At 24.7% G+C, this 13,611-nt stretch overlaps 1 protein-coding gene across 1 annotated transcript in view; it reads right to left on the bottom strand.

The window, feature by feature from the left end:
- The window catches only part of LOC112693122 (regulating synaptic membrane exocytosis protein 2), a 199,236-nt gene that overhangs the window by 29,852 nt on the left and 155,773 nt on the right, over nucleotides 1–13,611 (bottom strand). Inside the window, exons 8-9 of the mRNA XM_025568049.1 lie at nucleotides 9,546–9,728; nucleotides 7,485–7,619 (exon numbers count right to left, since the gene is read on the bottom strand). Coding sequence (XP_025423834.1) covers nucleotides 7,485–7,619; nucleotides 9,546–9,728 — 318 coding nt within the window. The remainder of the gene's footprint in view (nucleotides 1–7,484; nucleotides 7,620–9,545; nucleotides 9,729–13,611) is intronic.

The following is a 13,611-nucleotide window of genomic DNA, read 5'->3' as shown; positions in this document are numbered from 1 at the left end:
ACATATTTCAGCATAGAATATTAATGTATATGCAAACATAAAGCAGTGAACAATATTAAATGAAACTATTGTTAACTCATTTATTTTGTTGTTTCAAAATTTGAAATAGAACAGGTATGTGATTGTACTATAATACCAAATTGAAAACCAAATACTCATTTGAATTCAGTATACGTTATATCTTGTGTAAACAGTATGAAATGCACTGCAGAGTAAAACCGCAAACATAAGAATAGAATATACATTTATAAAAAAAAAATCCTATATTCAATAAAAACATTGTTTGAATGGAGTTTAATTTATAAAATAACATATAGCTCATTTTATTGTATTTATAAAATAATGAAAAATCTTCTTTAATATATAGTATACCAACTTTCTTATAATCATTTTATAACACCTTTCTAGTTATACAAATATTTCAATATTTTAATAACTCTTTAAATCTTGGATCGATCACCCTCATTTTATTTGAATTTATTACAATTTGAACGGGTGATAAAAGTTAGACAAAATATTTAAACACAAAAATATGGATATAAAATATCTATATTATAATATAATATTATGTATAATTATAACATATTATGTTTTAGAGAAATAAATATTCAAATTTACGAATGCTGTAAACATTCAATAAACTGTTCCAACATTTTATAATTTATTAAACCAAGTATTAAAATATTTTTTTTTTTTTTGATGATGAAGCCATGACACATATTTCCTTCGAGTGGAAACCAAATGCAAATAAAATAATAATATTATTAGTTAAATCATCATTATTATTTATTTTAATGAAAATTTTAAGTATATTTATAAACATATTGTTTTTAAAAATGTATACGATATGCATAGTAAATAGTTATTTGCGTAAATGTTAATTATAACATATTAACAATATTTAACAATATTATGATTTTCTAAAGCCACCTACTCGTAAGTAGACAAATTAGTTACTACAAAGTATATACCACATGCGTCAAAACATAATATATTATACAATATGTAATTAGCCTCAATCGTCATAAATTCTGATGTATTCTTTTTTCAAATATTTCGAAATTTATTATTAAATATATACATATCATATGTACAAATAAAATATTATTTTGCAATTTTAATACCAGTATCTTCTATTCATAGTTAGATAAAATATGATTAGCACTATGTTTACAATACTTGATGTATTTGAATATTGTTTCATGCAACATTTTTATTTTCCTTCTAAAATAAAATTATGTTTCATATAAAGCTATATTGCCTTTTAAAAATAACTTGATAATTCACAAAGAGCAGAATAAATAAATTTAGAAGTTTGAACACTAAAGCTATTTAGATGACACTGTAACTCGAATAAACAATTTCCAAACAATTTATGCACTATGCACAAAATAAAAGAGTTTTTCAGATGCATTAAAAAAGTTTTAAAACAAAAAATGCAATAAACAAATATATATTAGAAAATTTAAATTGTGTACATAATAACTAACACTGTATTTCAGATTCGCGTTGATAATCGTTCGATACGCACGCTTGATCACTCCCATATTTAGTTTAAATATATGTTTTTCTTTGTTCTCTCTGTCTTTCATTGTTTATTTGATGTTGTCCATTCAACTTCACAACAAGTATATCCACAAACGATTAAATTAGCATAAGTTATACTAGAAACACCAAAAATAAACCCAATAATAAACCTCGAAGAAAAAAAAAACGACGCGTTACGAGTCGCGTTGTCTTATCGTAAGTTCACATGCAACTCCGATAACGAAATTATCGACAGGTAATTATGCCACCAACAAACTATATTCAACAATATAGATAAAAGCTCAAATCATTCAAATGAACAGTCGGTTGTTAAAACGAAAAATCTTAATAATATAACAATTTTAGCATTTCTGACTGGAACACCATCTCAAATAAACGAAATTACTATAATTCATCCAACTCTACTTTTGATTTTCCTAAATATCAAAACGTACATTTTAAAAATTTTAATAAATTAAATAATAAATAATTATTTAAAAAAAAAGTTTTAATTTAAAAGAAAAAAAAATTTGCAACTCCTAATCATTTCGAAATTCTCTCTTCAAAACAACCTGATGAAAATCACCCTAGTGTATTTGAAAATCTACTAAATTATGACAGTCTATCTATTATTGAAAATTATTCATATAAACCTCCTCTGCTTATCTTCATTAAAGGCGTGGAAGATTTCCCTGCTCTTTGCTCGATCCTTATTGGATTAATCGATGTTAATAAATGTAAGTGTTATGTCCACAACCGATCACCTAAAAATTCAAAACACGTTCCCAAATGCTTCCAGAACATAAATTATATTCTTAAAAATCAAAAAATCTGAATACCATACATATCAGCTTAAAAAAGTTATTGCGTATTGTATTATGTAATTATTACCCAACAATACCATTAGAATTAATTAAAGAAGGGTTAAAAATCCATCTTTTTGAGGAAAAACAAGTTACCAACGTTCTTCACAAAACAAGTAAAAACCGACTTCCACTCTTTTTCGTCGAAATAAAATCTACAGAAAAATCCAAATAAATTGTTCAACTTAAATCGCTTCTATATACTAAAATTAAAATTGAAGAGCCTCGCAAACCAAAAAACTATTAGTCAATGCTTCTAATGTCAATAGTACAGCCACACAAGAGCTTACTGTGATTATCAGTCCTGATGTGTTCGCTGCAATTAAAATCACCAGTCTTCTAATTAATTGTCCTATATCAAGAAGTATTCCTCCAAAATATGCACTTTGCTCTCAAAATAATTCAATAAACTATAAAGGATATTCTATCTACAAAGACTTCCAACGTCGAAAAATACCATCAGCAAGTCATTTTACCTATGAAAACACTAAAAATAATATCTCTCATATACAAAATAGCCACCAAAATAATATAACATTTACTAATCAGCTATTTCCTTGAACGTAAACTTATGCTTATGTGTCGTCCATATATTTGGAATCAAAATAAAGATAATAGATCAAAATACTAAATACTAATTACCTTAACGTAATTGACCAATTCTAAAATTATATTAAAAATAATGGTTGTCATTAAAAAATAGAATTAAATATAGCTGCGTAAAACACATAAGTTAAAGAAATTGTAAATTATAAGAATTTATGATGCATTAATTTAATATTCCTAAAACAGAATTGAAAAATATTTATAGGGTAATGAGTGTTAAAGTGGACTCTGTTTCTGTGAATAAACCATATATATATATACATACATACATACATGTATATTCATATTGGAACCATCTTATTTCTATTATATACAATTATTTCAGAAGTAGAGAATTTCAGTACATTTTTATTATAGTTATTACAATAACATCCAGTTTACATATATTAATTGTGTTTTTGTTTTAGGACACAATTGTTAGTTGAAATAATTATATAAACTTTTAACTTTATCAAATAGTTAGGGTATATACCACTCATTAAATAAAATATTTAAATTTAATTTAATACTGAAGGTTAATAGGTAAAAATATTATATCCTTCATTTCTTTAATTTTGTAAAAGGAGCATAACTAATACAAAATATACACAATTTATTTACATTATTCAGAAATTAATATTGTGCATTTATAACTTGTAACTAACAACTATAACTTGTACTTTTTTTTAAAGAAAAATTTTGAAACAAAATCTAAAAACTTTTAATATAATTCCTAGGGCTATCGATTTTAGCGTATATACCAAAGTTTTAAATAAAATTCAATATTAAAAAATCCTTTACTTCTTTTTTTTATATTTTTTTGTGTTGTTTAATTTTAAACATATGCTTTTTACTTAAATTTTAGACTGAAAAAATGAATATGTGTTATATAAAAAAATAAATAAATTTGTTTTTAAAATATTGTTAATAACACATATCTTTTTATATTAATAATTTTTGTTAAACATATCAAAAAAATAATAATGATGTATACTTTGTATTCTTGTCAATTTTTATTATTTTTATTCATTTATTTATTTATTTTCTTTTTGTTTCAATCAACCCTGCTGACCTAAATATTTTTATCAATCTACTAAACATAAACTTTGGTAAAATGAATTACAGTTTGCAGTATATGAGTCTATTATAATTTCTATAATGTATATATAGCATTTCATGATTAATACAAACGTAGTAACAACGTATATTAACTGTAAGCTTTTAAGTTTTCACTTGATAATTAAAGGAGTATAACATTTTAATTTTATTAGGTGACAACATTATTAAAATAACGACTATCTGCGTTAGTTTTAATGAAAAACATAAACTATGTTAATTTTGTAAATAGTACTACATAATTATACTTAACATTTTTTTTTATACATACGAATTATACCTGTACCTATTTTTTATCAGAAGAAAAACACGGTTGTGACATATACTTATATATATTTAAATAGCTACTATTTTTAAGAACTCATTTACTGATAGTGATTAGTATTTATCAAATATCAGCTTATTTATTATACTATGTTTGGATATGGATAAAATGGTTTACAGCAATACGTTCTGTATTGTGATGATGTTATAGGTGCATTATTTGTGTTATTTGTTTTTTATTTCTAAGTGAAATATGTTGTTAACCGACAAACGATGTATGTATGTATGTATGTATGTTTTATACATAATTCACATATTATTTGAATATGATTTTATAACCAAAGACTTATAATGAATTAAAAATAATAATAAAGCAAATAAACAATTCTTACAAATACTACTGTATACAAATATTTAAATTCATCTGAAAGTGCTTCGAACAACATTAACGTTCAGTTTATAAGTTCTTTAAAATACAATAATATAACTCTTTAATATATTTACTGTCTCAATTAAAAAAAGAGAACTTTAGTAAAACCACCCAATTTTGGTTGAAATCTAGCCTTAAAATTATATTCAATATAAAAAACTGAAAATATTTAATGCATTGCTATTACACCAGTAAAATAATTTCTGATATATTAAAGGCATTTTCAGTAGCTTGAATGTTTATCCTAAAAGAAATCACTATTTTACGACAATAGGGGTCTCACAGTATCTAAAAGGAATATTTATAAGGTCATTAATAAAATTGCTTTTGGATAGCAGCGTTAGAAAGATCTTATTTGTATTAAAATAATGTATTTTATATTTTACCGAGTTTCTCATTTAACGAACAACACGAAGAGAAGTTTATACATTTTTACTTTTAGCTTAACAAAATGTTTAAAGGGATAATATTTTAAAATGTATGAATAAAAAGTGTAAAATGAACTTATATTTTAGGTTTGACAAGAATACAACAAATTAACATATCGAAATTAAGAACATTTAAACAGTTCAATTTTAACCAGATTCACTTACTACAATATTCACAATGAAAATAAATTAATTTAATGAGCCTCAAAATTGCAAGTCAATATTTTGTACGATATGTAAAAACATAAAAAAAAATTAACGATTCAAACTTTGTAAATTTATTATTTTCAGATCATAACTTTTAAATTTAAAAATTTTTATCAAATTTAATTTTAAAATACAAAATCGTTATTTAATATTTACCTATTATCTGTGATGTAAAAATAGCGTATTTTATTTATTTATTGTATAATGCGTGTATTATACATGATTATACGTGTATAATACAATATTTTACAAAAATATTATTATATGGTGTTTACATAATTGTTAAATATAAAACTGCCGGATAATAAGAATGTAATATCAATAATATTAAACATTATTAGGTCAACCCATAGTAAAATGAAACAGTAACTAACGTTTAGAAACTTCAATTAATTGTAACTTGTAGCCTGTAGATTATTAAATATAATTAATAGAATTTAGTATAGTATTATACTGCAGTCTACTGTCTACGATTATGACTTATGACTTGAATTTATGACTTAGCACTTATCGCACGTATCACTACGACTTACAAATATTTCGACTAGAATCATGGAATTTAAGTTAATAGGTCTATCGTCTATGGCTAGAATAGTTCTTTATAATGGACAATGATGCTTATTCTTTATAATCTCTTTTCTATGATCGATGCCAACCGGCAACCACCTACCAATAACCATCTTACTTATGAGTATGTGGCCGTCCTCCGTCATTTTATTACTGTTATCACTTATCACTGTTATCTACCATTTATCAATTATCACTGATTTTTTTTTTATATACTACTTGTATTTTACTTTTTTTATACATGACGTATAATACGCCTGTATAATACAATATTATACAATATGTATTATAAAATTTACATCACTGCCTATTATACATTTGATATCAACAATATAAAGTCATAAGTTCCTTTTTTGGCTTATAACATCAAAATAATTTGAACCTGAAAACGTTCTATACGTTTTGAATGAGGATTATAAATATGCAAATTATAGTAATCTCATTGATTTATATTCGAGGACCAATAAACTCTTAATCAAACCGGAATTTAAACTACAATATTTTACACCATGGTAAGTGCAATTTCCCGAATATTAAACGTACTCCCATAACGCAAGACTTTCCGCCCTTTCACCCACAAAACCACTCGGATCCTATAGAAATATTTCTAGTCCTTTAACAAAACTCGGTTTAATGAGGTAGATTCGGAGTTTACGTGTGACGTGCACTGATGCAATATTACCAAGGGTAAATGCATGGCATTGGGAACTCATCATTATGGTTTCCTCGGCTACGTCACGTAAAGACAATTTATATTTAGGTGTGCCCTGAACATCTAGCAGTGACATAAAAAAAGTTAAGGGGGAGGGGGGTAGACCATAACATATTGTTCCAAAAGCCTTTGGTGCACCCGACCGACACTTTACAGAATTACTAATTAAAACTAGAAATCGTCTAGTTTTCGCAATATTATTTGAATAATTAACCTTAGGACCACCCTCTCCCCATTTACATTACATAGTAATGTAGTAGTTTTTCGTTAGTTTTAGCTTATGCTACTTTTTCGTGCTACTCTTCCACGTTAAGTTTCTACACGCACATATTTAAAATGCGTTAAAGAACGAAACATTACGAATACTTAAGTCTAGATTTTATCTCAATATGTAAGTGTGTGTGTGAGTGTATGCGTGTGTGGAAGAATGTTTGTTACAGTCTACTGAAATTGGATCTAAATTATTTATCTCGGTACAATATGTGGCTGTTGACCATCACAAATGTCATTGTCTTACATAGAATCTAAAATGCATACATAATTTTAGCACACATCACCGAAAATCACAGTGAGATAATATAATTAACAATGGTGAAAGGGTCTGGCATGTTTTAGACGGATAAAATAAATTAAGGGGTTTATCATCTGCTAAATTTGCATAACTTCAATAATCACAAAACATCCTACTCTGGTTTGCTTTTCTCTTTGTCAAAAATACACTTCCGTTGTGTAGAAGTATAAGTATTGCATAAGTAACGCTCAATATACAGTCCTGATTGATTTACCTTTTTGCTGTAAACTGCTATTAACGTCATCTTCTTGTTGTATTCGAAAACTGGACCTCCGACTCGCTGGAGTCACACCCTGGTCCACACGATTCTGATATACATCATATGCTGAAGCTCGTCTCGGCAGTTGAGCTGTAAACAAAATTGTCAGTTACACGCTAAGCAAAAATCAATATAATCTGATCTATTGTTTTCGAAAGTCAAACGAAATTGTCGATTACACGCTAAGCAATAATCAATATAATTTGATCTATTGTTTTCAATAGTCAAAAGTATAAAAAAACGTTTTAAAAATTCATTTTTATGGGTTATTATTTTTATTTTATAACAACAAAATAAATATTCGTTATATCTATTTTATATATACAAATACCAATAACGATTTTTTATTGCTTTTGTAATAAAAAATCAAACACCTACATAAATCTGCCTAAAACAATGATTACAAGGAAAAATTGTCGAATACAAATTAATTAAATATCTATTGAATCTGATATGAATAAATAATGTTTGTACTTGTGTAATAAGTAATTATATATTTTATATAAATAACAGTTTATTTTAAACAAATAAACTACTGATGAACTACTTACAAATAATGTTGTTATTATTTTTCTTCTAATTTTAGTGGAAGTAAACATCATGTCATAATTTAATAAAAAAACACTTACCTACCAACTAATTTAAGCGTTTAATTAAATTTAATCCAATTAATAATTGGACAATACTGAAAAAATAATTGTTTTACATACAACTGTGTTAATTACAACTTTTGATTTGTTAGCCTACTGAAATACAAAACTATAAATCCTTTACTCGGTTCAAAATTGTTTACAACTAATTTGGTTTATAAATAAAAAAAGCAAATAAACGACGCATCAATAGACGTCTGAATATATACGTAAGTATTATCAGATTAATTTTTTTGTGTTTGTCGTATTAACAACGAATCGATTGAATAATATGTAGTTATTTCGTCGAGAGAAGCTATGTAAATGTTTACTACACTAAAATAACATTAAAATGTAAAATCAAATGAAGTTAAACTCAAGTTAAATTTAGATTTTTACATAAATAAGAGATCACGTCTTTCATATAAACATGCAATTACATTATTGTTATAAATTATAGCTTGAAAACAATTTCGATTAATTTAGAATCTATCACTAAATAAAATGTATAAACACTTTGCATTATAACTATTTAGGAGTTTCAATTATTTTAATTTAATGTGACATTATTTTGTTACATAAATTATACTATTTTAAGTCAGATATTTATTTAACCATGCAAAATATATATTTTTAAAATAATTTTCATAAAGAAATAAAACAATTTCAAATCATATATTAAAACTCGTTTTACATTTTCACCTAAATATATAATAAATTTTTGTATATATGGATATAATACAATGACATCTATATTTCTGAATATAGAATACCACTTTTTCATAAATAGTATTAATATCTTAACATTATTTTTTGGTTGTAGACAAAGTAAACATAATTGCTTGAATTTCATAAATTATATGATAACTATAACTATAATAAAAATATAACATAAATGTTATAAGATTTGCAATGTTAGAAAATGATGATAAAATACAACTTGAAAAGTGTTATTATAACTTTTATGGTACCTATATACTATTTAATTGTGTTCATATTAAATTCGTTACTATTTATGAATTTTTTTTTTTGTTAAGTTGATATATTATATAATATATTAATATATGTGATTTATTCTTTCTAATACATCACGAATGAAATATAGATCACGGAAAGTTCAGCACAATAACAAAAAATCAACTCTAAATTTCAAATAACGATAAAAATTTGATGAACATAATCTTTGTTAAAGTAAAACACAACAGTAAACTTAGGGTATAAATAAAAATATCATGCTATAGTTTTTATATAGCTTCTTCTCTCTTCATATTATTTTGTCATTTATCGGAAGAGTTAGAATGTTTCCACTACGTAGAATAAAATTAATAAGTGTGTAACAAAGATTTATTTGAAAAATTATTGAAATATTCGAGAACTGAAGAGTTACCTTGTCCCTCAGTAGTTAAAGTCGTAGTAACACCCTGTCCTCCTTGCCCAACACCGGGCTTTATTTCATCATCATAGCTATGCTGTTTTTGCACCCTGGACTTTCTTCGTACCCTTTGCACAGCACCCCGTGCTCCTCTTCTCCACCGATTTTCTGCATCGTCAGGATCATCCGTAGAGTCATCTATTATAATATATGGATCGCAAACATTAAAATTCGAGTATCTCGATAAATCACAGAAAATAAAATAAACAACACAAATAGAAATGACCAAAATGAATTATCGAGTTCATCGTTATTTTGTTAAATTCTGTTGATTCAACAGATTTACGTACATAAATTAAGTTTTTCAAACAAATGCGTGATAACCAATATGTTAGAAGTGATGGATAAACCACATAAATAAAGACAGTATTGTCATAGCTCTACAACATGAACCTGATGCAACTATTTTATAAATTATATTAAACGACGTTCGAGAAAATGTATTTAAAACATAATTAAGTAATTGAACTTTTTAAGAATTTATTGGATGAATACCATTTATAATATATTGGTTTTGTATTAAAAATAATAATATACGTAATTATACGTATAGATAGTAAATAAATTATATGTTACATTTTTTTTTTGTATTTAATAGAAAATTATTTGATTTATTTGTACCCGAAATTAAAAAAAAAAAAACAGAATGCCATTACAAACAACAATAAATAATAATTTTATATTATAAAATAAATAACCATAATGTGTCATATAAGTATAATATTTTTGTTGAAATTATGAATAAAATATATAAATACATAAATAACAATATTAGATTATTAATTAACCTACAACATTCTACAACTAACCTTAACAAAAAAAATGTCTATTTTACGTTTGACAGAAAATAAGGAAAGCAACGTTTAAACTTCTCCAAAAACTTATGCAATGAACAATAGAATACCCGCCTAATTGAAAGTTCGTGACTTTGGTTCTAAATTGCATGTATAGTTTTGTTTATTTGTGGTTTACTAGACGATTATACGAGTTTGTTGGATGAACTTGGCAACTTCGAAATTAAGGTCAAAAACGTTGCCCTCTATAAAACCGAATGAGAATAACGAGTCACACGTGACAACGAAGGTCAATGGACATTTTTTCAAAAGACATGCTGTTTCTATAGCAATATTTTACTTTTAGTTTAACTTTTAGAGCAACTTGTTGAATTAGTAAATTTTAGTTACATATACAATAAAATAATTTGTTCAAAGGCACATGCAATTAATACCAAGAATTCGTATTAACAATCGTATAACCATACGATCTTCCAAGTACTCGCGTTCATAGTATTAGCATACTCAAAAAAATCATTCAATATATAATATATTTTACCAATAGTATCTATTATATATATATTATATTATATATATATTATATATTTTACCTATTTACTACCGTTGATTAAAACCCCAGCTTTATGCTAGTAAAACACTAGTATCGATCAATATTTTTAAACAACTGTTAAAATTGTATTCATGATAATTATATTAAATAAATGGGTAGTATAATATTTATTACTTATTATTGTGTTTTATATGCTAACATAATCAATATTTATCTATTTAGCTATAGAACTTGGTTTTTCACTTATTGGAAATTTTACTTCTCTCACTTTTTAAAAATGTTTAAATTAAATTAAAATCATGAAAAAAACACAGTAAAATTAACATTATACGAACTACTATTTTGAATAGAACTAAGGAATTCTATAAAATTATATTTTTTTATTATTCCAAAAATAATAAATTGCACATTAAAAATTTAAAATTATAGAATTTTTGACTATCTATCTCCTTTAAGCTAAATTTATGATTGAAATCAAGAGCAAAAGATTCACACATTATAGATTACAACAAAGGCACAAATAAATAATGACTCTTAATTTCATAATTACGATTTAGTTAAGTTAAATATAAAATGTTAGTGCATCCTGTTGGTTTGGTTGAATATTATTTAATATTGAATTTTTCAACCATAAAAATATTGTTTTTAACTGTATCAAATAAGTATAAAATTTAGTTAATTGATTTATAAGTAAAGTTTTAACTCCTTTATTATTAGTCACAAAATCACCCACGTTTTATTCAACAAAACGTATTAGACTTATATTTTTTTGTTTGGACTATAAGACACCGAAATATTATCTGAGCATATTAAAACCATAAAAATAAACTTTTTATAAAGTTTTTAAACACGATTTATTCCTTATTCAATTTCATTGCACTTTTTTTCTTTTTTTTTTCACTTTTATGCATTTTACGTATTTTATAAATTTTCGACTGAAAATGGAATTAATTTTATACTGTTGTAGGTTCACCAAGTCTGTGTAACGCATGCAAGTACCTACATAATAACGTTGTTTTATTGTTAACTACGTTTCGGTTGGTATTATCTCTAAAATTAAGAAGTTAAAGGTCGTGAACTGCCCCATACTACAGTTAAATACACCCACATGCAACAATTATCGAAGTGTTTACGTTTTGCCGATACGACCCTCACACACTTCGAAAAACCATACTGAACGTAGTACTCGTTTAGTGTATATCCACGTTGGGCATTACTCGTATATATTTGTCTTAATTCCGGTTTTATTTATACGTAGGTTTTATAAATAGATTTCCAGATAATATCAATCTTTTACCGCGATTAGTACATTATTTAAATTTTTTTCAAATCAAGTTAGGTTTTTATAGTTATATTCGCATTTCAAAATTAATTTTTTATTCCACCAAATAAAGGGTATAAATAATTTTGCCGATAAAGTTAATATTTTGTTATTTTATTATTTAATATAATTATATACCACATGACTAAGCAATATTCTATTTAAAAAATAATGTTAATAAATGAATAAAACCAAATAAGTGGTGGACTAATAACGGTGTTATAGTTTATGAAAAAAAAAAAAATGTTTTTAAGTGCAAGCGTTTCTCGACCTAATGCGGAAGTGATGAAAAAATGTTAGAAGAAAATATATCAACGACTACATTTTTAATAATAAACACAGAAATACTACAATATTTACTATAGGTCGTGAAAAACCATTAAGAACATGAGTGCGTATATTGAACATTTATCACGAGTGATTCAAAAAATTTTTTCATAAACTACATTTTACATATTCAACAGAGTAAATAATTGTATTTTAGTTATATACATGATCTTTTTTTTTTTTTTTTACAAAATACAATAAGTGCAACTAAACTACTCGAAAAACTCATATTATACAACATTCAGCCCTACCAACCAAAAAATATCACAAATACATAAGTACCCATGTCGTTGTAAAAACATTTCTAATCATTTTTTGAAACAAATTTAAAAATTCCGAATTTTTCTAAACAGTCCTTTATAAAATTGATAATTGTAAACTTTATTGATAACCATTTATATGACGACTGTATAAGTTTTTTAAATATACACTATACATTTAATTTTTAATAGTTTAGTACCATTTAACGCTTGGTTTAAACAATAATATAATAAGACAATACTATAATTATTTATTTTAGTTTGATAACACAATATTATCAACTATGTAATTAGAAGTTCGACCTCTTTATGGGTTTTACCATTTTATTATTTACGTAGGCGTATTCAAATAATAAACAATAGTATTCAATAATATTAAATTTAAATAAAATTTTTTGATTGTTATAAAACCTATTTTAAAATCATTAATGATATATTTATAAAATTTAAAATATATGCAACCTCAAGTTCTACTAATGATACATTTTGATCAACATTAAATTGAAGAATAACATTAATAAAAAGTTTAAATTAAATTTCATAATATTAAAATGGTAAATAATTCCAAAATGTTTGAAAGTGTTTTCTCTTTTTTTTTTATTTATGCATTTCAATTAAAACTAATGGCCAATTTCGAAATGTATGTAAATAAGCTTAAAATATAATAAGTTTATTAGGCATATTTTAACTTTCTAATGTATAAATTGCCAGTTAATTTGCAAAATAAAGTAATATTAAGAAATTATAATTCAATTTATTATTAACACCA

The sequence above is a fragment of the Sipha flava genome, unplaced genomic scaffold, assembly GCF_003268045.1.
Source record: "Sipha flava isolate LNK unplaced genomic scaffold, YSA_version1 117_pilon_pilon, whole genome shotgun sequence".
Lineage (NCBI taxonomy): Eukaryota > Metazoa > Arthropoda > Insecta > Hemiptera > Aphididae > Sipha > Sipha flava.
The sequence above is the reverse complement of the archived record's forward strand: the minus strand, read 5'-3'. Positions and strand labels throughout refer to the sequence as shown.